Source organism: Hyperoodon ampullatus (assembly GCF_949752795.1).
Source record: "Hyperoodon ampullatus genome assembly, chromosome: 2".
In the NCBI taxonomy this organism is placed as follows: Eukaryota; Metazoa; Chordata; class Mammalia; order Artiodactyla; family Ziphiidae; genus Hyperoodon; species Hyperoodon ampullatus.
In genome coordinates, this window is record NC_136915.1 from 193,445,518 (window position 1) to 193,472,455 (window position 26,938).

The 26,938-nt window shown below is 39.2% G+C and overlaps 1 protein-coding gene across 1 annotated transcript in view; it reads left to right on the plus strand.

Annotated features, from left to right (window-relative positions):
• The window catches only part of CRB1 (crumbs cell polarity complex component 1), a gene marked incomplete at both ends in the record, with an annotated part of 253,942 nt that overhangs the window by 125,433 nt on the left and 101,571 nt on the right, over nucleotides 1-26,938 (plus strand). Inside the window, 3 exons of the mRNA XM_079697271.1 lie at nucleotides 3,609-3,804; nucleotides 6,407-6,546; nucleotides 11,736-11,918. Of these exons, the coding sequence (XP_079553397.1) occupies nucleotides 3,609-3,804; nucleotides 6,407-6,546; nucleotides 11,736-11,918 (519 nt within the window). The remainder of the gene's footprint in view (nucleotides 1-3,608; nucleotides 3,805-6,406; nucleotides 6,547-11,735; nucleotides 11,919-26,938) is intronic.

Consider the following 26,938-nt stretch of genomic DNA (forward strand, 5'->3'; position numbering starts at 1 on the left):
TTTGGATTCCTTTTATTTCCTTTTCTTCTCTGGTTGCCATGGCTAGGACTTCCAAAACTATGTTGAATAATAGTGGCGAGAGTGGACATCATTGTCTTGTTCCTGATCTTAGAGGAAATGCTTTCATTTTTTCACCATTGAGAATGATGTTTGCTGTGGGTTTGTCATATACGGCCTTAATTATGTTGGGGAAGTTTTCCTCTATGCCCAATTTCTGGAGAGTTTTAATCATAAATGGGTGTTGAACTTTGTCAAAAGCTTTTTCTGCAGCCACTGAGATGATCATTTGGTTTTTATTCTTCAATTTCTTAATATGGTGTATCCTATTGATTGACTTGCATACATTGAAGAATCCTTGCATCCCTGGGAAAAATCCCACTTGATCATGGTGTATGATCCTTTTAGTGTGTTGTTGGATTCTGTTTGCTAGTATTTTGTTGAGGATTTTTGCATCTATGTTCATCAGTTATACTGGCCTGGTTTTACCTTTCTACTTAATACTTAAGGAAAATGTGTGTAATTCCAATCCCTCTTTGAAATTGCTATCTTTAAAAATATTTAGGTGTGAGGGAATTTCTGAACTTATCTTGACAGCTAATGAAAATTGCATAGTTCAGAGTGGAACTATCCCTGACCGCCAGGAATTCATGATCTCACATCTTAGTCACCTGTATTGATGTAGAGATGCCACTGTGCATATTAGCACAGCATTAGTCATAGTGAGTCGCCAAAGCTAATAAAATCAGAGGATTTTTTTTTCCTGCACTGTACATTTTTCTTTTGGTGCAGAGTTCCCCTTATTTGTGTTTTCTTCCCCCCAACTCTTTCTATTTTCTTTTGTTTCATACAGAATTATAAACCAATTCCAACGGATCGGTTGGGTTCCTGGATGAACTTTGGGAAAGAATTTTACAGTTATGAATTTTCCATCCATTAGACAATTAGCCACAGAAGTGCTACTCAGTGTAACTGCATTCATTTTCTATTGCTACCTAGAGTTATAATGACATGGCGCCATACATAGTAACACTAGTCATAAAAAGAATGTTTCCAGATAGACTGGACCACACTGTGTAGGTATGTTTTTGAAGGTCAATTAACTGTCTATACTTAATGGCTGCATGCATGTAACAGTAAACATCCAAATGAAAACTGAAAATCATAGTTAGTTTTCCAGATGTTTTACCTATGAAGCCAAGCATCTGGAAATACAAAAACATCTGGATGACTAACTGTACTTATCACTTTTCACCCAGCCATTTTGGCCTCATGCAGACGTAGACCAAATCACTTTTTTTTTCCATATCAGTAGCAGTGAAAAGCTGCAGTAAGAATTACATTGTTAAGTAATATTAAGAGTAATACAACAAATCAAATAAATCCAAAGTAAATAGTTATTTGAACTGAAATTGTATTTAAGTTATTGAAACACATTCTTATACATGCATCAGAATCACTTTAAAGCTAAAGCATTTGAACGACATTGTTATAAATGGAGCTGCAGTATTTAAAATAATGGTTTATAATGTATTTCTTAAGCATTAGGAAATAATCTGGGTGTATAACAGATGAATATATGAACTTTATTTGAATTATGAAATAAAATTTAGGAAAGTGTTAACAAGTTTTAAACCACTGGTTTGGCTTTATATGTTAATAGTTTTCAACAAATACAGATGACTGAAATACCAAAGGACATAATCCAAAGGTATTATGGAGAGGTGGGTTGACCAGGAGGAGACAGGAATGGCAGAGACACTGTCACTTACTAACTATGGGACATAGGCAAGTCAGTGCACCTTAAATGTGTTGGGATGGAATAAAAGAACACACGTGACATGACCTCACCCTGCATGTGCACATGGTAGCTGTGTAATAAGTGCCAGTTGCCGTCTGCACAGAGAGCACCACAGGAGCCCACAAGGATGGATCATTTCGGGGTGAGCAGAGTTCTGTCTTACTCCTGATAGAACAGTGTCATTTTAACGGAGTGCTAACACATTATAGTTTCAGGTGCTACATGTGTTTAAAAAATAATTATATAAAACTTTAAAAAATAATGTATCTTTCATATATTCTTAGAAAGTATTTAAAAAAGAGGTATCTGTTATTGTATTATTTTACATAGCAGAAAATAAGATACGAAAACATTGCTGAAACGCTCTTTCAGAGACAGAATGAGAACACGGGTCTCCACCGGACAGTTCAGTGCTCTTTCTCTTGACCTTACTGATACCAATGAAAACAGACACGGAAAAAATCTCATTCACAGACCGGGTGAGAAATAGCCTCAAATGGCAGGCCATTTACCTGCAACAAATACTATTCCACAACTTTCCATCTTTAGTGATATAAAATTTAAGTTCTTTTTCCTCTCAGAAAACAATCAAATTTAATATGCTGGCGTCTCTTTTTACTTCCGCATTTGTAGAATCTAGTCACAGTTGTAAATGGCAGGTGGTGTTAGAATATCCTATTGTATTTTCTATCAGGAAAGAGGGCACAGTATCAATCAAACTACTAAAAACCTCTGAGTTATTTGAAAACTCCTCAATATCATTTTAATACATAATTTATTACCCTGGGTCATAGGCACAGGAATAAAGATTGGCAAATATAGGTAGCCCCCTTTTTGTGTCTTTTAAAACCTATGTGAAAATTTGATTGTGTATCAGATACTGTTTTGGCAGATTCAGTAGTAGATTCAGTAGTTTGCTATCTCAGTGTGACCATTTTTGTAAATCTTAAACTTGGTTTGCTTAGAAAATAATCTTCACCTACTATTTGGGCAAGGGAGTAAATACAGATTTTTTAAAAATGTAATGTTACCTTAAAATGAAGTAGCTTCTAATAATACCACTAATTACAACGAGTTTAAGTCACAAATTGATTTTCTATTTAAAAGCAGCATTTTACAACACTACAGAAAATGTCAATATTTCTGTGCAAAAGGGACACTTAAGGAAAGAATTGCACATCATATTTGTACAATAAATTTTGTGGAAAGAACAAGTACTTTTTTTTTTCTCTAGCAAACACTTAGTATACACCAGGTACTATCAAAAACACTTTAGAACACACTGTAATTGTAATCATTATCCTATGGGGTAATTACAACTATTGGTCCCATTTTTCAGGTGAAGAAACTGAGGTAAGGAAAGGTTAAGGAACTTTCCCAAGGTCACACAGCTAAAAGAGGCTGTGCCAAGATCCCAACTCAGGCCATTTGGCTTTGGAGTCTGAGCTTTTACCCACTGTTCAATGTGACGCCTATTAAAAATAACCTAAAGACATTGGCCAGTCCCCTTCAGGCTTCCAACAAAAGTACAGTAAACAATTACTTTGTCCTAAGAACGATTTGTGTCCTTGGACCAAAAAGCCACGAGCTGTTGTATGCAATAGTTCTTTGTAAGTGACATCTGCTCTGCTTTGTGAACGTCCCACGAGCATGCCAGAAAGTTAATATCAATTACAATTAAGGAGGAAAATTATTTGGGGCAACATCACGTTTCACAAGAGCCTTGCTAAATAAAGCATTGCCAAAGAGTGAAAATATTAACGCTTTGCTAAAACTTTGCCTTTCTTTTCTGTGCCGACTTTTTTAAAAGGTGTAAACTGTGAATTGGAAGTTGATGAATGTCGGTCCCAGCCCTGCCTCAGTGGTGCAACCTGTCAGGATGCTGTGGAGGCCCATTTCTGTGACTGTGCCCCCGGCTTCCTGGGTGCTGGCTGTGAGCTCAGCACTGATGAGTGTGCCAGTGGGCCGTGTCTCCATGGAGGGCTGTGCGTGGATGGAGCCAACAGGTACATTTTCTCCTACATTTGGGTCATTGGCTTGGAGTGAACTCACTAACCAGAAGCTATTGCACCAGTCATTCTGGTGAATTTGGAGATCTCACATCTCTGGCTTAAAATGTGCAGATTGCTTTTTATACTTTAAATATAAAAAAGCTGTAACATTCACATTTTATTAAAATAATGCAACCTTTGGACGCCATCTGTCTCAAGAGGGAGCATTTTCCAAGTCATTCTTGTAATAGTTTTGAACTGGTTCTGTTACAGAAAAGCGCCAGCCTTCCAGATCCATGAAACAAATGGAATCTACCTTCCGTATCTTTTGTAGATGCAAAAACAAGGCTAGAGATTATTCTATATGTGAATATAAGATTGTATTTATAAAATAACGAGCATATAAATCAAGTGGTGAAAAATAAATCCTTTAGGAATTTTATATAAACAGTGTTGGAAAGGGTGTTGATGTTAAATTAATTATATCTTGAATTTCTAGGTGTTTGGAGAATTGAGTGAATACTTTGAAGACAGCAGAACGATGAGAAGTAACCATGTAATTCTGTTCCAAATTAGAGTCTATCATTGGCTTTTCAGTAAAAACAAAAACAAAAATAAAACAATAAATTACACCTTAATATGATGCATATAATAAATTTGGGTAATGGTAGTTGAATTCATATAAATATTTTTGAAAAAACTTTCTAATACTTATTTAAACCACAAGCATCGAGTTATTAAACACTTAAGTTTTAACGCATTAGCATTTAATATTGCCTTGACAGATCCTTCAGCGGCTCAGTGGAAGGCAAGATGGGCACTAAAGTTCCCCCTTTACAATAAGGAGTCTAAAGTTCAGGGAAGTTAGGTGACCCCCCATCCCCCCACAAATTCACACAGTTAATTCTTTGAAAAAGGAGGCCTAGAATTGAACTTTCCTTTATTTAATAAATAAGATATAATATATCCCAAATCTGAATTTTAAAGTGAATCAGACTCAAAAGGGCAGTAATAAAAGGCATGTGTGCTTCATATATACCCAGGAAAATAATGTGATTTTAAATAGAGCAAAGTGGTAGAACATTTTTTTTGTAAACTATAACCATTCTCCACGTCTTACCTGTGACTTTCAGTTACACCCAAATGATTCTCCAGTGGCTTGAATCTTCAGGCCTGGAGACAGGTCTGGGCAACACATAGACCAGAAAGGCAGTTTCCACACCAGCGCTCCAGACAAAAGGAGGATGCTCTCCCAGCCATGCTTCACTGTTTCCAGAAAGCATCAGAACAGAAGGCACACAACGCTTTTAATGCCTATGGAAATGCAAACAGAGCAAGGCTGAACCTGCCAGCTTTCCTCTCTTCACCTGAATGCGTGCCATGAATAATTTGTCTATTGTATCCACATCTCTCTTATGACCTAAATTTTGAAATCATTGCAAGGTCAGCAATTACAACCTGACTTTATTTTCCCACAGCAAAAAATTAACACATTTGCTATGAGGAGTGTGGGAAAGTCAGAAACTATACCCCATGAAAGGTTCTTGCAGACAATGGAAGATTCAAATGGAGACTGATTCCGTGAATTGAGGTCCACTAGCCAGCCGTGACCACAGGACTCGTCTCCAATGTCTTACACATAGTAGGTTTGTAGTAGGTATTTTTAATTAAGTAAATGGAATAGTGAATAGAGGATTTCTAGCTAGCAAAATTATGTATAAAAATTATAGTCACTTATATTTGCTAATATTTAAGTTTCCTTAGTGAAATCTTAATATCTGTGTTGGTGGTAAATAGACACACAGCTGTGGTGAACAGGACTGTTACTCTTTATACAATACTAGGTATCCCTCCCCCCAGACACTCATTTTATCTAAGCTGAGTGTGTAAGCCCATGTTTTTGTGATACTAGATCCTTGAGGAGAGACTGTCTAAATTGAAAGCCTATTCTTGATAAAGTGAACAACTCTCCCCAACAGATTTGTATCTTAGGTCTGTCAGATAATCCCACTTAATCAGTGAATGATTACAAATAGCAAGACTAAAATATTCTTGTACTCTGAAAATAAGAAAACATAAGTCAAAATTTATATAATGAGAATTTTTCCTGTTTTTTTTCATAATTTATTGTTTCATTTTTCATAAGGGACCTCTTTTCTGGGCTCTCTATATTAAAAAAATGCCTTGATGATATAAATCAGTTTCTACTGCTTCACAATATTAACAACTTTATTTGGTACTATTCAGTAGTTTTATTCAGTATTTTCTGCCCTTTGGCATGCCATGTCCATTCTTTATATGCACATTTAATTACGCCAACAACTCTGTCACAAAGGTACTATTACCTTCAATTTACGGGTGAGGAAATTGAAGTATACAATCATGGTTTCCAAATAATTTTGATTGAAAACTGTACTGTAAAATTTTAAAGATAAAAACTATTTATATGGAAGTGCATAATGCTTTCAGGCTTATAGAGATGATTCCTCAAGGTTTTTGATAAGTATTAAAACCATGCCATGGGTCTGGGGTTGACGGACAAGTGAAGAGACAGGATAACAATATTTGATCTTAATATGACCAAGAGTTGATGTGACAATTTCATTTTACTCTCCAGGTACAGCTGTAACTGCATGGGTAGTGGATTCACAGGGACACATTGTGAGACCTTGATGCCTCCATGTTGGTCAAAACCCTGTCACAATAATGCTACATGTGAGGACAGTGCTGACAATTACACTTGTCACTGCTGGCCTGGTAAGTGACAAAATATCTTCCACCTTTTTTTTTTTTTTTTTTTTTTTTTTTGCTTAGAATAGAAACAAATTGCTTATAGCAAATAGAAACTAAAAATTCTTGTTGCTAAAGGTTTAAAACCAACTCTTTCTTCTAGTTATCATTGTTTAGTTTAATTGTATTCTTCAGTGCTCAAACATATCTACTGCTACACTATACATTGTCTGAAGTAGGTTACCAAGCTGCCCAATCATCAGAATCTTCTGGAAGAAACACAGAGGAAAAAAAAGTCAATTGAAGGGTTGATTTCAGCATGGTCTTCGTGGAGTAAAATTCACTGGAAGATGCTTCCTTTTCCTCCAAGATGTTTTCCTTGATGCTAGAATACATTAAAACCCATGAAACACTATTAAAATCCTAAGTGCTTGTATTATAATTCATGGAGTCAGTCAGTGTGATCATAATGGTCCCCATAAAGGGTATAGAATGATAATCCAGAAATGGGTGTATTCTCCTAGCCCTTTTTAATGTAAAAGACAATACAAGTTACACACACATAAACCATAACTAAAAATTACACTTAAAAGGTAATTAGACTTGAGTGTAGAGGTGATACCAGAATCAGTAGGAAACAGTATGTGATACTTGAATCAACAGGCCACCCATAAATATTGATGTTAATTTTGGCAATGAACCTGCTTGACGTATTTTAACCTAATTCTTACTGGGATTTTATTGCTAGAAATGAAAGAGCATTTCATCTCTCTTCTTTCTTGATCCATTGGAAAACACTGATAAATTTATGATTATTTAAAACCTAGCTGTTGCAAGCTTGCTGGTCATCTACCCCCTCCTGCCCACTCACATTACTGTCTGAGGAAAGGATGACCCTGTGGCTGGGGAGGAGGCATGGAGACCAGGGTCAGTCCCGTCAGTAGCAGCTTCTGATGGAAAGACATCTCATTGCCTGAGGCACGTGTAACACGCTTTGGTTGAATGCATTTTGTAGGTAAAAACAAAACAAACATAAAAGTATAAAAGGAAGTTTGGAATTCTTCTGTGGCTCAGAAATCTATGTATCTCATGTGTCTCCCCACTTCCAGACAACGAATAGGGTATATTTTTATCCTTTGGTCATTGGCTCTGGTCAGTAGGAAACAGTATGTAACACTTGAATCAACAGGCCCCCTGTAATACTGAATTTTTTCCAAAACATGTTATTCCACATTCTTGTCATCAACCGACACTCAACACTCAATCAGCACTCTGGGCAGGACCTCAGTCCCTAAGCAGGGCATGGAGCAGACAGCTTGGGAGCAGGACAAGTCCACCATTTGTTAACCAAGTAAACTAGGGTGAGTTACCTCTTAATTCTTAACCTCTTAATTCTTAAATTTCTCATCCGCAAATGAAAGATAAACAAAAAAACTACTTGTAGTGTTGTTGTGAGGGGTAAAATTATAAAAATAGAGCCTGGCACATATTAGGTACTGAAAGAAAAGGCAACTATGTATTACTACACACCAAGCTCTACACCAGGAGGTGGAAATTGTGTATGAGAGATGGTTTCTGTGCCTTAAAGGCTTTGTAATGGAGCCAGGCAGTTAAGAGGAGCTGCCTTAAAAAAGACCAGTATGTTGCACAGCAAAGCCAGTCCTGGTCTTTTTTTAGGCAGCTCCTCTTAACTGCCTGGCTCCAATGCAAAGGTTTTAGGGCACAGAAACTAACATGGTATTGTGAAGCAGTTATACTCTAATAATGATCTATTAAAAAAAAAAAGACCAGCATGTGTTCCATACAGTCAAGCCACATGGATTTCAGTGCCATGATTCCTCATATGAGGAATCTGGCAATCAAAAAGACATGGCTCCTCCTTCCAAGGAGCTTAAATTCTATCTGGGATACAGTTTGAAAAAAATGTGTACAGTACAATTTTGGGTACAATAAGAAGCTCTAATAAATTCTGTAAAAGGGATTAAGGAGAGAAGAAGTTCAGGGATGGCTTGACCAAGGAGGCACCATTTTAGAAAACTTGAAAGATCACTAAGCATATCCCAGAAATGTAACCACTAGCCGTGTGACTTTGGCCATGTTACCACTCTGAGCCTCAGTGTCCTCATCGATAGATAAAGCAGAGATGATGATAATAATATCTACCTCATAGTGTTGTTGTGGAGATAATTCCAGCAATATAGAAGGAGCTCCCAGCTCAGTCTAGACCATAGGGAGCACTCGATAAATGTCAACTAGATACTAAGATTAGAAGGTTGGCCATTCTAGACCCTATGGCCAGCACGTAGCAGCTCATCACTTATTTAAGGATAGAAGAGAGGAAGAGAAAGAAGAGGGAAAGAAGAAAGGGCAGCAGACACACATGGAAAAGAGCATGTCCAATTGTGGAATTTTGAGTGATTTTTTTAAATGCTGGACTACGCAGGGCTGAGGGTAGAGAGATGGGGCTGGGGAGCAAGATATGACTGAAGCCGGATCACAATGCTGTTTGTGTGCCCTGCAAACTACAGGGCAGAGAAGTGACATAATCTGACCTGTTAATTTAAAAAGAGCTCTCTGGCACTTTAGTGGAAGGTGATTGAGAGAAATAAGGCTAAAGGCAGGGAATCTGGTGAGAGTTCTGCAATAGTTTAAATAAGGGATAAGCCAACTGGCCAGAACAAAGACCATAGTGGTGAGGGTGGAGATGAGGGGATGGATGGCCATGAGAGCACTTTAGGAGGTAGAAATGATGTGGGGATTGGGAAAGGGACACCAGAAATGATGTGGAGATTGAGAAAGGGACACCGATTTAGGACAGTTCTACTTCTGAGTTTCTTGGGTCGCTGGATGGATGGTGATTTTGCCTAAAGAGAAAACTCAGAATGTCTTTGTACCCAATTCTCACAGTTATATAGAAAGAGAAGATTTAATGCTACAAGCTACTCCATATCTAAGAAAAGGAGACCATTCCTTTGGATCACGAGACCACTGCCACTGAGCACGATGGCAAGGATCCACTGCTGGAATTGCCCAGGGTCCTCATTTCAAGAGTAATTAATTACAAGAAGGGTTAGTCACTTTAAATGCCTATCTTGAAAGTTTCCCTGTTACCCAGAAAAGATTGGGTTTTTTTTTTTTTTAAAAAAACACATAATTTAAGAACCCTGGGGTCTTGACTCAGCATCATATTGTTTCTTTGTACAGAGTTTTACAGGAAAACTTGTTAAATCTATTAAATGTAGCCTTGATTGGAGGAATCTATTTATATACATGGTTAAAGGGTACAGCACATCCCCACAGGGCCCCAGTGGTGGGGACAGGACTGGTAAGACTATAAATCAGAACCTTCCTAATGTTCAGGATAAGAATAAGACAATGCATGAGCCAGAAAGGACTTATGAAGGTTCTAAATTACTCCCTAACCTGGCCTGTGTATGAGTCTTCAAACTTAGAATGAGAAGAAAATTGAAAATAGTCAGAACTTTCTTTAGTAAGTCGACTGTAGCACAAGGATTTATAATGGCTTTGTGACAACCATTATTTAGTGAATATTTGTAGATCCTTAAGTATGAAATAGAAGCACTTAAAAAGTAGACATTCAGGCATAAAAGACTGAGGGTTCTGGGGGAGGGTCACTACCAAGGATTGTGGGACCTTGATCTGACATGTGCTTTTAGTTTCCTTTTCGACTCTAAGTTTCTTCTTCAGACCGCTGACAAAGACCCCAGGGGTCAAATGTGACAAAAGCATTATATTGTTGAGCAACAGAATTTGTGTTGTGCTTACGATCTGACATAGGGCCCCGTTCAGGTTTTTATTAAAATTACAAAATAAGCGATCACATCATATTCTCATTATCTGCTTATTAAGAGTTCATCAATTCTCTAGTTTATCTGCTAAGCTAGGATTATCATCTAAATTGTTGATTAGAACTACTTGAATCTCATTCGGACATTGATTGAAGGCCTACTACTCAGGTGTTGCTCTGTCCTGGAGTGGAGAATAAACAAACAGTCCCTGCTTTTGTGAAGCTTACAGTCTGTTGAGGGAGACAGCTATCAAATACATCAACAACTGAAAGCTATATATGTAAATAAATTTTAAAAGATAACTATAAAAGTAAGTATATAATAGCAATCATTGTAAGACAATGAAAGGAAAGAATTGAGTATATAAGAGAAAAAAGGATCTTACTTAGATCTGACCATGAGGATAAGAGACGGAGCCTGAAAGCTCAGAGTTATCCAAGCACAGTCTTGGAGAAGGGTTTTCTGGAGAGGCAACAATGTTATAAAGGCCCTGGGGTAGAAAACATTCTAGGGACAGGAATGCAGAGATGGGATTAGGGCCAGATAATAAAGGGGGCCGGTCAGGTTAACGATTTTAAGTTTTATTCTGTGTGAAAAGGGAAGCCATTGAATGGTTTTAAAGTAAAGAAATACCATGATTTGACTTATAGCCTTTACAACTCTGGATTGTAAATTTAACATGTATAGACCGTGCAAGGGAGTTCAAAAAGCAAGTTGCAGAAGGATGCGTGCAGTACAATTCCAGTTATGTTAACACACACACAATAAATATGTACATATATAGTTTTAACAGGGCATATGTATGTAAAACCAGAGGAATAGTTCTGGTAGGGACTTTCTTTTATATTTAACATTAAAATGTTTTATAAAGTACTAAATCATTCATGTTTTATTGTTTTTATTCTTGTCCCTAACAAAATGACCCAGCTAAATCCATTCAAATACAAATCACTATTTTATTGTCTCACTGAGTGTTAAGAAGCAATCATTTACCTTTACTTTGAGTTTTAAGAGAAGAATTTAGGTTTGGCTATGTAGATCCTGCTGATTTTACAGCTATTCTCTGGAAAAATATATCATTTTTTTTCCTTGCTTAACATTCAAACAATTGGAATATTTGAGGAATTGGAGTCTAGTTAAAATGTCCAGGTTAGATCAAGGTTATCCTGAAGTTCCTTGTTCATCCAATCTTTATTAAAAGCATTGATCGATATTGTAGGAGTGACTCCATTGTTACTATTACTCATGTTCGTGGAAGCCTCCCTTACCAGATCCCTTGCCAGCTCCTTGAGGGAGGCCCAGCACCTTGTTAACTGGTGCCAGCACAGTGGCCAGCCTCCGGTCAGGCACATACTCTATGGTTGAGGGGCTTTGACTCAGCAGCTTCTCTGAACGTTTATCCTGCAGGGTACACGGGGACCCAGTGTGAGACCGACATCGATGAATGCAGTAGTAGCCCCTGCCAGTCTGATGGGGAATGCGTGGAGCTGTCTTCAGGGGAAGGGCATGGGCGCCTTGCCCAGCTGCTCTCTCTGTCCGGCCGCCCCGAAGCCTCAGGTTACATCTGCATCTGTCCACCTGGACTCACAGGTGAGGCCCAGGGCTGGGGAGATGCCTTGACTTTCTAGCGTTTGATGGCAGATCACGCATTCAACCAAATTGTGGATGAGCAGTGAGATCTGTGTCGTAAAACCTCTGTTGCCGTGGTGCAAAGGGTCCCCCTTGTGGGCCTGAAAAATACCTCATTTTGCATATCATAATTCCTCAGATCATGAGGAAAATGTTAAAAATAGGGATAGAAGAGGTGTACGAAAAGGGAAATACTTGTATATATTATCCTGGGAATTAGAAGCTGACTCAAATTCTTCACCTTATAAACAGAAAATGTTGGAATTTTTATGTCATTAAATTTTATAATGATGTTACATTTGATGTTATTCAAATTTGCTTAAATAAGTTAACGTACTTATATTTACACAGAAAAATTATCTAGTCTCAAGTAATCAACTATTCTATAGCTAAAGTTGTTCCCTATATCAAATTTAAATGATTCTAACTTGTTCTACAGCATTCTTACTCTAAAATGCAGAGGAAATGTGCACATATGTTTTCCAATGAACAGTTGTGTTTGTGTCTGCTCCCATTTCTTGAAACTTTTCAGAAGTTTGGAGACAGTCCCGTATTTGGTAATGAGTAGCAGCTTACCTACAATTGCATGGATACCACTGAGAAAACTAATTACAACCTAGATTTCTATCTTATTCTTTTCTCAATAGATCCAGTGATATCTGAGGAAAATATTTCAGCTGCTATCGGGGATTTCTGAGAAAAGAAAAAAAGGGGGAGGGGGTCTATTTATTTGATGGCAGTGTTTGCTGTAAGGTTGCTGTAGAAGATTTCCTTATTCACTGTCCCCTCTATGAAAAATACACAGGGGAAAAGCCTCTCCAGTGTCAACATCAGTATAAGTATTGTTTTTCCTGAATAGCTTCTAGCTTGCATGCTTTTTCCCGTAGTAAAATGTGTGCAAATAAATATTGATAAATGAAAAAAAGCATGAAATAAATCTTGCAGTACGTCACATTTCCCAACAATGTAAGATGCCAGAAATCTTATAGGTAAAAGTGGGTTCTACAAGCATATATGTTTTTCTGGAATATATTTCTGTATTTACCCTACCTCTGAGGTTATTTAAATTTCCTGTTTCTGTTTCTTATGTTTGTCTTTTTTTTTTCTTATTTTTTCTGAATTGTTTGATCCTGGTATAGTGTAAGTATTTTTGTCAGCTACTTTAAATCCCTCTTGGAACAAGGTAAGGGAGTTCTAAAATTTTTTATTGGGTGTAGGGTTATAAAGAAGAGATTCTATCAAAGTCAGAGGCCATTGCTAATGTTGCCTTATCAGATAAAAGAACATGGTTGACCAAAGAATCTGCAGATCCACACAGGAGAGGCAGTGAGATGTTCCAGGGAAGTGTGTTGGCCTTAATTTCTGAGGAGCAGCCAAGAATGACTATATGAGTTAAGAAGTCCTGGACTGCCCCATGTATGGCTTAATGAAATTGCTTATTTTCCACTTGTGTGAATTCCAAAAATGGGTTCTCATAATCAATTGTCCTTCAAATAGTGATTCAGGGTCACAAGTTCCTCTCTTTTTTTTCCATCTTCAAAACGTGGTTTCCAAGTTTACCATGCTCTATTGCAACAAGCAACTGGTGGAGGAAAGACAACGGAGTGTGGCATCTAGAAAGTTTTTTATGGCCCTAAAAGTGGTGACTATGTCTTCTACTCACATACCATTGGTCAAATTTAGTTTTAGGACCACATTTAACTGCAGCAGAGACTGGGAAATCTAGTTTTGTGGTGTACCTAAAATAAAAAGAAAATGGGCTTCATGAACAGTTATCCACTTTGTCTTCTCATTCTTTTGACATTTTCTTTGGCAAAGCAGAAGTTTTTAATTTTAGTGATGTTTATCAGTTATTCCTTTCATGGATCATGCCTTCAGTGTTGTATCTAAAAAGTTAACTTACCCAAAGTTACCTATCAACAGGTTTTCTCCCATGTTTTCTTCTAGGTGTTTTGTAGTTTTCTTTTTGTATTTAGGTCTGTGACACATTTTGTGTTAATTTTTGTGAAGGGAGTAAGGTCTGTTTCTAGCTTCATTTTTCTGCTTGTGGCCATACAATTGTTCCACCACCATTTATTGAAAAGACTGTCTTTGTTCCATTGAATTGCCTCTGCTCCTTTGTCAATGATCAGTTGTCTATATTTACATTAAACTGTTTCTGGATTCTCTATCCTGTTCTATTTATCTATTTGTGTGTTCTTTTGCCTGTACCACACTGTCTTGATTGCTGTCTTGAAGTCTTGAACTTGGGTAGTGTCAGTCCTCCAACTGTGTTCTTCTAATTCAATATTGTGTTGGCTATTCTGGGCCTTTTGCCTCTCCATATAAACTTTAGGATCAGTTTGTTGATATCTATGTAACAACTTGCTGGGATTTTGGTTAAGAGCTCATTGGGAAAAACTGACATCTTGACAATATTGAGTCTTCCTATCCATGAACGTGGGATATCTCTCCATTTATTTAGTTCTTTGATATCTTTCACCAGGGCTTTGTAGTTTTACTCATATCAATCTTATACATATTTTGTTAGATTTATACCTAAGTATTTCATTTCATATTTCACTTGGGGGTGCCAATGTAAATGGTGTTGTGTTGTTAATTTCAAATTCTACTTGTTCATTGCTGTTATGTAGAAAAGCAATTGACTTTTGTATATTATATTAACCTTGTACTCTGCAACCTTGCTATAATCATTTATTAGTTCCAGGAGATTTTTTGTCAATTCTTTCATATTTTCTACATAAATAATCACGCTCCTGCCTTTTAAAAAAATTAACATTTGCATGGTATGCCTTTTTCCATCCTTACACTTTCAACTTACTTATTGAACTTGAAGTGAGTTTCTTCTAAATGGCATATTAAAAAGCATATTATTGGGTCATGCTTTTTCAAAATTATGCTGTCAACCTCTGTCTTTTAACTGATATAGTTAGACCATTTACCTTGAAGTAATTATTGATATATTAGGGGTGAACTCTGCCATTTTATTTTCTGTTTTCTGTTTGATTTCTTTGTTTCTCTTTTCTTATCTTTCTGTGGGTTACTTGACCGTTTTTTTAGGATTTCATCTTGATTTATTTATAGTATTTTCAGCTGTATTGTGTAGTTTTCATAGTGGTTGTTCTGGGTATTACAATATACACATGTAACTTATCATAGCCTATTGGTATTAACATGTTACAATTTTGGGTGAAGTGGAGGAAGACTCTATTTCCACTTAGGTCCCTTTGTCTTCCCCACTTTAAAATATCATTGTCTTGAGGATAAGATGGTATTATAATTCTTATTTTAATCATTACATATGATTTAGAAAACTCATGCAGAGAAGAATGTTCTATTATATTTACCTGCCCTCTCCATTGTTCTTCCTTTCTGCCTTTTGCCTCAAGATTCTTATTCTACTGTTTACATTCTGTTTAAAGAACTTCCTTTAGCTTTTCTTTAAGAGTAGGTATGCTGGGACTTCCCTGGCAATCCAATGGTTAAGACTTCACCTTCCAATGCAGGGGTGCAGGTTCCATCCCTGGCTGGGGAGCTAAGATCCCACATGCCTCAGGGCCAAAAAACCAAGACTTACAGCAGAAACAACGTTGTAACAAATTCAATAAAGACTTAAAAAATAGTCCACATAAAAAAAAAAAAGGTGTGCTAGTGACAATTCTTTTGGTTTTCCTTTATCTGAGAAAGTCTTTATTGCCCATTTGTTCCTGAAGTGTAGTTTGTTGAATATAGAATTCATGGTTGACAATTCTTTTCTTTCAGCATTTGAAAAATTCTACATCATTTCCTTCTGCACTCCATGGTTTCAAATGAGAAATCTGCTATCATTGAAATTGGCAGCCTTCCTCTGGCTACTTGTAGAGAAAAAGTGTGGTAGTGATAACACTTTCAACTCTGTCTTTAGTTTTTGGAATTTTATTTATGATGTGTCTTGGTGTCAATTTATTTGGGTTTTTCTTATTTGGAATTCACTCAGCTTTTCAAATCTGTGGATTTATGTCTTTTGCCAAATTTAGGATCTCTTTAGCCAAGTTTTTTTTTTTTAATGCTCTTTCAGCCCTACTCTTCTTCTTCTCCTGCAACTCTGATAATATAAGTTTTGTGTCTTTTGCTATTTTCCCACAGATTCCTGAGGTTCTGTTCATTTGTTTTTCTCTCCTTTGTTTAGAATGGGTAAATTCTATTGATGTGTCTTCAAATTCACTAATTTTATTCTCTTTCTCTTTCATCTCCTCTCTACTATTGTACCCATTCAGAGAATTGATTATTTCTCCTATTTTATTTTCCAGTTTTATAATTTCCATTTTTTGTAGCATCTAATTCCTTGCTGATAATTTCTATTTTTCCTTTTATCTTTTATTTCCTTTTATTTCTATTTTTCCTTTTATCTACCTTTCCTTTTTATCTCAAGAGAATTTGTAATTGCTTATTAAATAATTTATGATGGTTACTTTAAATCTTTGTCAGATAATTCCAAAATCTGATCCAGCTCAGGTTGAGCTGATGACTTTCTTTTCTCACTCAAGTTGTGGTTTTCCTGATTCTTGGTATGATGGGTGACTTTTCATTCGTAACCAGGACATTTTGGATATTATGCTAGGAAACTATTAGTCTTATTTGAATTTTTAAAATTTTAGCGGGCAGTCACCTTTTTATTTTGGGCAAACAGGTCATAGCCCACTTTTGTGGGCTATATAGGTCCAATAAGCAGTTAGATTTCAGAATTGTGGCAGTGTTAGTTTAGTCTGCTTGGTATATCTGGTGCCACCGGGGCTCCTACTGATCTCTGCTGAGGATATAAATGACCCAGTTTACTTTTTTGCAAGCTATACATATTTGCAGTTCTATCACTTGTTATATTAAAATAAATTTCCATCATGATGAAAAATATAATTGTGAATAATACATTTAATGACAGAGCTCCATTCAAAGAAACCATTAGAGTTGTTAAATATAGCTACAAACGTTTCCATTTTTTAAATTATAATTAAGGATGTATTTGTTGCTCTTTACTACATGTACAGTTATGTTCCAAATTAAAAATGGTTGTGGTTGGATATTGAATGCAATTCTTTAGCTTTTTTATAATGTAAAAGTGAAATATACCAGAGTAGAAATTAACTGAGGGTCCCTGAAGACAGTACTCAGAGAGAGAGAGAGAAATAAAGAGAGCTTAAAGCCATGGAAAATGGGAAATAGTGAAAACATGGGTAAAAGGGGGCAGAGAATCCTAATGAGAGGAACCAAGCCCCTCTGAAGGGGGACCAGCTTTTACCAGGGTTTCTTCTGGGACTTTCAACAGGTAAGGCAAGTTGAGCCCACAGAAACCAGAAGCATTATTTGATAAGATGATTGAGAAAAGTCTGAAGATCCATTTAGGTATTTTAATGATCAGAACTGAAACTTGGAAACTCATGAGCCTAGATGCAATAATGGTTACTCTTCTCTAATAATCTCAAAATCATTAAAAAATATTCTTTGGCAAAATATCCTCACACACTGCCATAGCCAGTTTGTGCCTATAGCTGCAATGCTCAACTTGAAATGAGAATGGTGCATAAACACTTGATTTAAAGTCTGTGCATTTACTTAAAACCCACATATTCACATAATTTTAATGGTAAACTAAATAAATCTATAATTGGAGAAAGCCTGTAGTTGAAAAACACTGTTCAGTCCAGTCCAAAGCTGTAAATTATCTTTATTTTGTATGACCATCCTTGACCACTACTAGAAGGAATGTTGGCTGCTTCTTTCTATCATGTTTTAACTTTTCACTTTGGGGTACTGGACTCAGTTCTAGGGATATAATGATGAAAATACATGGTATCTTCCCAAAGGAAAGTGAAAGAGCGGGAGGAAAAAGATGCACAAGAATACAAGACGGTACGATAACTGTCACAGTGAAACCATAAAAAGGTACAGTCAGAGAAATCAGGAAAGAGGACCTATTTATGCTATTTTTGCCAGATAGAATTTAGCGGAAATTATGAGAATCCAAATGACTTGGTAGTTTTTTCATACAAATGATCATGTTGCTTCTAAAAATTGAGAAAGGATCTCATGACCTGTGTGCTTACCCTTGAAGCATCGTGTTCTAACCAAGCTAAATTGGAAACAATTGACTCATGTTTTTAATGTGAACATTTTGTTTCTGTTTATCAAAATGTGATAGTGATAATACCTTCAATGAGTTTCCCAACTGCTCGTAAGCCAAGTCCAATTTTCAGCTCTAACTTTCACTCACCAACTCCAATTAGCATTTACTCCAGCAAAGAACAACACCATTGCTGGTCTCTGGAGTGCTTCCTTGTTGCCTCTGAGGTGGGGATTTTATTCTGCTTCACCCATCTGCTCTGTGCATGGGAAGAACTGGGCGGTGCAGCAGAGGATTCTGTGACGTCCTGGCTTCAAACCTCAGGCAGAAACAGAGGGGTTCTCAACAGTAAACACCCCGATGAGTGCCACCTGGCAAAGTGACTGTTCACAGGGTCTCTCGTTCTCAGGTTCATCTGCCTCAAGCACAATGTTGTTAAAAATGAAGTGTTCACTTTTCCTTAAAAGTTAAATCCTGTCATTCTACCTAAATCCAACTAAAATAGGCACATAGGGCCAAACATGTAACATGGAAAGCTTCCTGTATTCGTGAAGCAATGAAGCAAGTATATGGGGCTGTAGGCATCTCCTGCCTACAGAGAAATCTTCCATAGAATTGGTTCACTTGTTTTTGGCTCGCTGTTCTTAGAGATGCACTTTTTTCCTTACTTAAAATTTCAAGTTTGAGAGTATAGATCTTAAATAACTTGAACAGATATTAGATGCACATATAAAGCTGTAACCCTAAAAGAGCCAACTTTGCTTCCATCCTTATTTACTTAATAAGGCATTTATTAATATTAATATTTTCAATAGATTAATCCAATTCATTTACCTTTGCTTTTACTATGAATACTAACATCTATAAACAAAACTCTTTATAGTACATATGAGCACATTCCTGCTTGTACTACTTTTGATTCTGCTCTCTTAGCTACAACAATTAAGAAAGGTGTGTCACCTCCTTATACATAGACAGATTTTGAAAACCATGTTCATTATGCTTACTACCTACTATCTAAAAAGATATTATATCTAATAGGGAAATTTAACAGTCAAGATTTGGAAGATCAAATGCAGATCAGATCCAGAGATGGACATGTCTGTGAGACCATCAGGACAGAGACAGGTAACAGCGGCTTCACAGGCTGTGGCTGCTTTATTAGGTTAGCATTATTTTGTTGACTTACCGTCAAACAAGCTAAGGAAAAGCTCTCAAATGGATAACCAGCAGACAGATGTCAATTCTCCAAATCAAGGATTCTGGCCAACGTGTATTTGAAAGAGAAAACAGTTTTCTAAAACTAAAGAATAAAACCATTGCAAATCCTTCACCAGGAAATTCACAATTAAATTCTCAATAATCCACATCGTCATGCCACAGGCACTGTCCTTGCAACTTGGATTCTGTTTTTGTGTGAGAGATATGGGCCTCCACCACTTATAAGACCTGTAAGGGAAGTACCATTCTCTAACAATAGCCAGGTATTGTTAGAACAAGGACTTGAAACAGATGTTCAGAGAAGAGGTTGCAGATACTAGGAATTGTGCTTACAAGAGCCCACACGGCAAGCCTGCATATAACCGGGCCAGCTGCGTGTTTGCTGCTTGTGAGGATGGCCATCTGGAAACCCCATTCTGCTTCTTGCTGCTCAAGATCCCCCAAAGTTTCTTTAAGCATGCTAATCTTTAGAAAGAGCAACATTAGTGACCACCAACTGACCAAATCAAAGATTATGGCTTTTACCAAAGTCTACTGCTGTGGTTGTTTATTCAGAAAGTCTGTCTTCTGACATTAACACGGAAGACTCTTCAGAAACACCCTTCTCCCCCGACCCCATCCGCCTCCCTGACTGCCTCCCTGTCCACCTCCACATACACATTTGTCTAGAGCTTTACTCCAGCCCTGAGTAGCTCAGGTCCCAGGCCTCGGGAAAGCATCCAAAACCTTAGATCAACCAAATCTCTGACTAAAGGGTTGCATCTCTTTTTCCCATGAAACGTTTTGTTATACCTGCTCTTGGTAAAAACCACCCCTCCTTCCGTAGTGGTCCTCTTCACCTCTTCCTAGTCAGCACTTAAGCAGCTACTCTTGAAAAGGCTGAAATCAGAGCTGACTATAACTTCCTCTGAAGTCTGTCAGGAATGGTCTCACCGTGACTTACCAGTCAGCTTACCTCCATCACTCACAGATGTCCCAGCACCCCAGGTCTCTTCATTTCGGCCCATCAGGCCCTAGTCTCTGATGCCAAAATGCTCTGGCCATTGCCTAATTTCACCTGATTTCCCATCCTTTTCTGAACGTCCCACTATATGCTAAAGATCTCAAAATTTATTATAAACTCAATTATCACTCTCCTCAACCTCTTTTTCAAACATTTCTTTCACCTACATGCTTTAGCTACAATCTAGCTATATTCTCAGGGTATTATTCTTCTGCAGCCCTCTCATATGGCAGTTGTTTTTTATTCTTCTCCCAAATCCCATGTTTGACTGGTCCCCAAAATCAACTCAATGTCCTTTTACTTTATTTCTACCTCTAAGCAACTGCTCCTCCCTCTTCATTCAAATCCCCAACTCATTTGGAAGCATATGTCTTCATATACGATGGCACCTACTGCTTCTCCTTATTACAATCCTCCTCCCACCCCCTGGAACCTTCACTTTAGTCATTGAAGATTTTAGTATCTTACTTATCATTCTTGGAGACACCCATATGGAATATCCCTGCAAACCTTATTTCCCAGTCATTTGACCTCGTTATTTCCAAATGACTCTGACTGCCACCCGGCAACTTCTAACCACTTCTGTGGTCACAATGTAGACCTTATTGTCACCAATAGCTCACTAAAAACCTCATTTTCCATCATTCTATTCTCTGACCATAACCTCCATTTCTCCAGTTCACTTACTTGCCAACACTTTTTCATTGCACCTAGTCAATTGTCCCAACAGATTTTTTTTTTTTTTTTTTTTCAAATTTTAAATGGCTTTATTAAAGGCTGTTAATATAAAATACAACCAAGTTATGAGTAGTCAGTAAGAATTTTTCATTTTTGAAAACATATATCAAAGAAAGGGAGGCTGCTGTGACACCCACGGGGCGGGTGCGGCTGGGTGCCACACCCTGCTGTTCCCAGAGCGGGTGGCACTCCCAAACCCAAAGGGCAGGGGCAGCGGGTGGGGATCGGGGGGTGGGGCGGGGGAGGGGTCCCAGGTGAAAGAACTGAGACTGGTCTCTAGCCTCCTGGTGGAGATTTTCCAATGACAGTCACCCAAAGCAAGACACTGAATCCTTGAGCTGAACCCCAGGGGCAGACAACAGGGTGGCCAGAGGGAGGGGATGCAAAACCACATTAGGCTTCAACTGAAAAGCATGTGTCCAACAGATTTTTTATTCATTGCCTCACCCTCTGTCTCAGCTAAGACTTCAGTCTAATACTGCAACTATTTCCTTGCATATAACCTCAGCTCCCCAGATCCTGTCTCTCTCCATTATACTTACCTGGCAGAAGTACACATAAGATTAAACCTCACACTTCATCTTCTGCACACCTACAAGCAATTTGAGTGTGGCTGGAGAAAAACTCACAACTCACACACTTAACTGATGAATATCACTTGATATTTATGACCACAAATTTCCAGGAGACTCCTAGCCCTTAGAGAACACTCCTTTTCGAGGTCTACTTCCGAAGATGACCTTTTTATACTTTCTCTTTCTTCAAACTTCCATTACCTCCTCCCTCTTTGTTACCTTCGGTTATTATCAGGTTTCTAATTTCACTCAGAGAAGAACCACCTCATATTCCACCCACTAAATCTATTGGATTTGAGATTCGATTTTATCCTACTTACAAGTTCATAACTTAGTGTGTTACTGCTTCATGGATGCTGGCAGAAGACATAAGGCATTTGAGTAAGGAAAAAAAATCAAATATACTTCAATGAAATTTTCTAAAAGTCTGTGCCACCTCTTAGTGGTGCCAGCAGCCTTATCAGAGAATAAAGGCATGTGGAATGTCCTTTGTTTATCTTGACTATCCGTCCATTGTTGGGGGCCTTTATAAGAAAAAAAAAAAAAAAAAATGCTACTGTCAGATTGCAGAAGGTCTGGAAAACTGAAAACTAGAGTCAGCTGATCAGAATGGAACAGCAACAACATAACCTGAAAATGTATCTCTAGTGACAAGGTGCCAATGGCAGTCCCCAGGGAGAGTCAGAGATCCACTAGTCAATTTTCTAAAAGGAGACAGGAAAATGCTCCCCTGTAGAATGTGACCTCCTTCACTGCTGGACTATTGGACCAACTGTGGCAGGAGTCAGAGTCTGGCACACAGTGGTCCTTCTAGATCACAGTCATGTCTTCCCTGATGGTTGACCTATTGTTTTGTCTTGTACAAGAATGGATTCAGGCGGTGATAGCAGTGATCTGGGTGGTTCAGGCTTGATGAGCATCTTGATTCAGCCTCATCAGACAGTGGGTCCTTCCCCTGGTGATCCGTGTGACTGGACCAGACTGTCCGATGGGCAATTGAAATTTGCTTCCACAATTGAAGGCCCTGAAGAGGAGGATCTTTAACCGGCCAGCCTGTGGTCTTCCAAGTGGCAGATCATTAACTGTAGCCCAAGAACTAGTAAAAACATAAAATGCCTTGTCCATAAGACTGTTGTCTAAGGCAAGGAGGACCAGCTTTCCATTCAGGCCATTGTACTGACCAGACCTTATCTCAGTCAGCTTTCTGGAGTTGTTGGGGGATGGATGACCAATGCTTTCCCATGAACACCATCAGCCTTTAACTTGGTCTGATCAGGCCCAGGCATAAGAGGATCCTAATCTCTGTGGATGGAGGGCCCCGTTGAGTAAGTGGTTATATTCAAGGTAGTTGAATGGGGAATGAAGTTTTTTTCCCCCAAAGGAATAGCTGCCACATTTTCATGTAAAACCAAGATGCTGCTAAGACCAAATCAGCCGTGATCTTGAATATATCATTCCCATTTGACTAACAAGGCCTGAAGGTCCTCTCCATATTTGCACTGAAGTCCAGGTTGACCATTCAAAACGGGTCTGTCATGTCCGAGAGTCGCAGGTTGCCATGAATCGGGTGCATTCAGTTGCAACAGAGATTAGTAGCTGCCTTTGTGTGTGTCTGTTTTCAGAGGGGTGTAATTGGATTAGATCAGGTATATAATACAGAGAAACAGCCTCTATCAATTCCCCAGCATCTAAAGCTCTGATACTCCTTTCTCCTCCTCAGATTCTACATTGTTTCTATTGCACCAGCCTGGAGGGGACAATACATGTGGCAAACCCTAAATGGGAGAAACCCCTCTGACACTTCTGGATTGGGGAAGTGCAGGCATAGAACCCATTATTTCCATTATATGTACAGATGTGGAAGCCACAGCTGTGCATCGATTCAGCCCAGGGTTCCCACCCATAAGGTCACTTTATCCTTTCCCTCTACCAGCCCCATCCAAACTCCATGCATTGAATTTGGATGCCATTTTTATCTCAGGAACACAGACTAAGGACTGTAACCCATGGTGACTTAGGAGTTAAAGCACCAACCATGAAAAAGCCCACACAGTCTCCCAGTTGGGAGTGCAGGAGTGCTAGGTGGGGGGAGGTTTGCCCTTGAGGAAGAGGGTGGAGGGTTGCCGGAAAGCTGTTCACCCAGTTTGGTCCTTACTCCAGGAATGGAGTCCAAGCGCCAGAGCTACTCCTTCCCCAGGGTCTCCTGATGTCTGGTGGGCCCCTGGGCTGGGAGGCCCCTTCGTTTCTGCCCTTTGCACGCCCTGCCCTCTGCCCTGTCAAAGGAGGCTGCAAGAGCAGCTCCACCTCTGGGTGAAATAGTGACTCAAGGTCCTGCGTGGACAGGGATATTTGTCCTTAAAGCAGCTGAAGTCATGTTACAGGGGGAGGGAGGTACCGAGGGTCATGCAGGGAGACAACAGGTCCGCACCACACAGTACGTTTTTGCATCATTCAGTTTCAGTTTCATGTGACTGCTTGTGACTCATCCAAACCAACCTATAACGTGTTGGTCTGTCTGCGGTTCTGTACTGAATAACAAGGTCCTCATTGTTGAAAGAATCTATTTTAGCTTCCAATTCTCCTTGACTCAGCAGCACACACCTGCTGCCACTCAGCTGGAGCTGTGGGGCTTGCTGCCTGTTGCCAGGACAGCATTCCTTCCTCATCCTGCCCAGGGAGATCTGGCAACCACCAGGGCATCATTTGGGGCTGCTTATTTTAATGCTACCCCCTGTTGCTCAATCTTAGGTAGGATGGTGCAGGTCCCCTGCTTCCCTGTCTCACCCATCACTTGGGGGAGAGGCCAGAGAGTCATGCTCTGTCCCTGAACCCATCCTGAAGGGCCCTTGACATTCTTCTTCCAGAAATCTGTGTCTCTGTCAGCATCTCATCTTTGTTGCCATAACTGTTGGGTCTGAGATTTAATTTTACCCTCCTTATAGCCAGTGAGTTAGCCTGTTGTTTCATCGATTCTGGCAGAAGACATAAACCTTGAGTCAGAGACAAAGGACTTTATTACTCACAGCACAGCAGGCAGCTTGAGCATTGTGTTCACATAGACTTTGCCAGCATGCAAGTCTTACAGGGATGTGAATGGGCTCAAATGGACGGGGTGCATGCAGTGAATTTGCATCACACAGAGGAGCAATCACTTGGGGAATCCACTGCTTTTATAGCAAGCAGCAAGCAAGTCTGATTTTTGTCCCAAAGGGAGATGTAACCTCATCCCTCAAAGTTCCTTGCTGCAAAAACCAACGCTAAGTATTGGCCCAGGTAAAGAATGGTTAGGGTCTTGCATTCTTGGTGCACCCATCAAGAATCTGCAGGGATGCTGAATATCCAGGGTAGACTCAGTCTCTACCACCTACTTATTTACCTGGGTCCTTGGGGGCACAGGAGGGAGACTGGGGAGATCAGGAGAGGCAGGTGGGAGGGGCCCTCTAGGAGGAGCGGGAGAGGAGCAGAGGGTGATTACCCCGCCCACTCAGGCCCAGGGATCTGGCTGAGCTCCCAGGACAGTCCCCTGCCCTCCAAGGCCCCCCCTTCCTCTCCACTCCCCCTGGCCGCATTGGTCCTGGGGGCATAGGAGGGAGGCTGGGGAGATCAGGAGAGGCAGATGAGAGGGGCCCTCCCAGACCCCAGACTGGAGGAGCAGGAGAGGAGAGGAGGGCGTTTGCCCTGCCCACTCGAGCTCAGGAAGCCTGCTGGGCTCCCAGGTGAGGTACCCTGCCCTCTGAGACAAGGGGTGGGGGGCACACCTGGGCCCCTCTGTTCCTTGAGCCTAAGCCCCACCCACCACAGCCCCCAGGGCCTTTTCCAGCCCTGTGGGTCCTGAGCATGGGCCCTGCCCACCACCCAAGCCTCACCCTTACTTAGGCCCCGCTCTCTACAGCCAAGACCTTTCCCATCCCCCCCCTTTACTTCCTCTTTTTTACTATTGTGGTACTGATGTACCTTCTCGTTGTTGATTCATCTACATTTTATTTTTGCATTCTTTCTAACATATCTGTTAGTTTCCTAGTCTAATTTTATTTTTTAATTTGTTATTGTTCTCTCTCTCTCTTTTTTTTGCCACCCCACGTGGCTTTTGGGATTTTGATTCACGAGCCTGTGGTCGGGCAGAGGGTCCTGCAGTGGGAGCTCTGAGTCCAAACCACTGGACTAACAGAGAACCTCAGACCCCAGGGAATATTCATTAGAGTGAGATCTCACAGAGTTCCTCATCTCAGCACCAAGACCCAGCTCTACCCAATAGCCTACAAACTCCAGTGTTGGAAGCCTCAAGCCAAACAACCAGTAAAACAGGAACACAATCCCACTCATGAAAAAAAATGAGATGGCAAAAAGTATGTCACAGAAGAAGGAGCAAGGTAAAAACCTATAAGAGCAAATAATTGAAGAAGAAATAGGCAATCTACCTTAAAAAGAATTCACAGTAATGATAGTAAAGATGATCCAGAGTCTTGGAAATAGAATGGAAGCACGGCTTGAGAAAATACAAGAAATACTTAACAAAGATCTAGAAGAACTAAAGAACAAACAAACAGAGATGAACAACACAATAACTGAAATGAAAAATAACTAGAAGGAATCAATAACAATAACTGAGGCAGAAGAACGAATAAGAGAGCTGGAAGACAAAATGGTGGAAACAACTGATGAGGAGCAGAATAAAGATAAAGGAATGAAAAGAATTGAAGACAATCTCAGAGACCTCTGGGGCAACACTAAAGGCACCAACATTCAAATTATAGGGGTCCCAGAAGAAGAAGAGAAAAAGAAACAGTCTGAGAAAATCTTTGAAGGGATTATAGTGGAAAACTTCCCTAACATGGGAAAGGAAATAGTCACCCAAGTCCAGGAAGAAAAGAGAGTCCCATACAGGATAAACTCTAGGAAAAACACACCAAGACACATATTAATAAAACTAACAAAAATTAAATTCAAAGAAAAAATATGAAAAGCAGCAAGGGAAAAACAAAATATAACATACAAAGGAATCCCCATAAGATTATCAGCTGATTTTTCAGTGGAAACTCTGCAGGCCACAAGGGAGTGGCAGGATATACTTAAAGTGATGAAAGAGAAAAACCTACAACCAAAACTACTCTATCCAGCAAGGATCTCACTCAGATTCGATAGAGAAGTCAAAAGCTTTTCAGACAAGCAAAAGCTAAGAGAATTCAGCACCACCAAACCAGCTTTACAACAAATGCTAAAGAATCTTCTCTAAGCGGGAAACACAAGACAAGAAAAAGACCCACAAAAACAAACCCAAAACAATTTTGAAAATGGTAATAGGAACATACATATCGATAATAACTTTGAATGTAAATGGATTAAATGC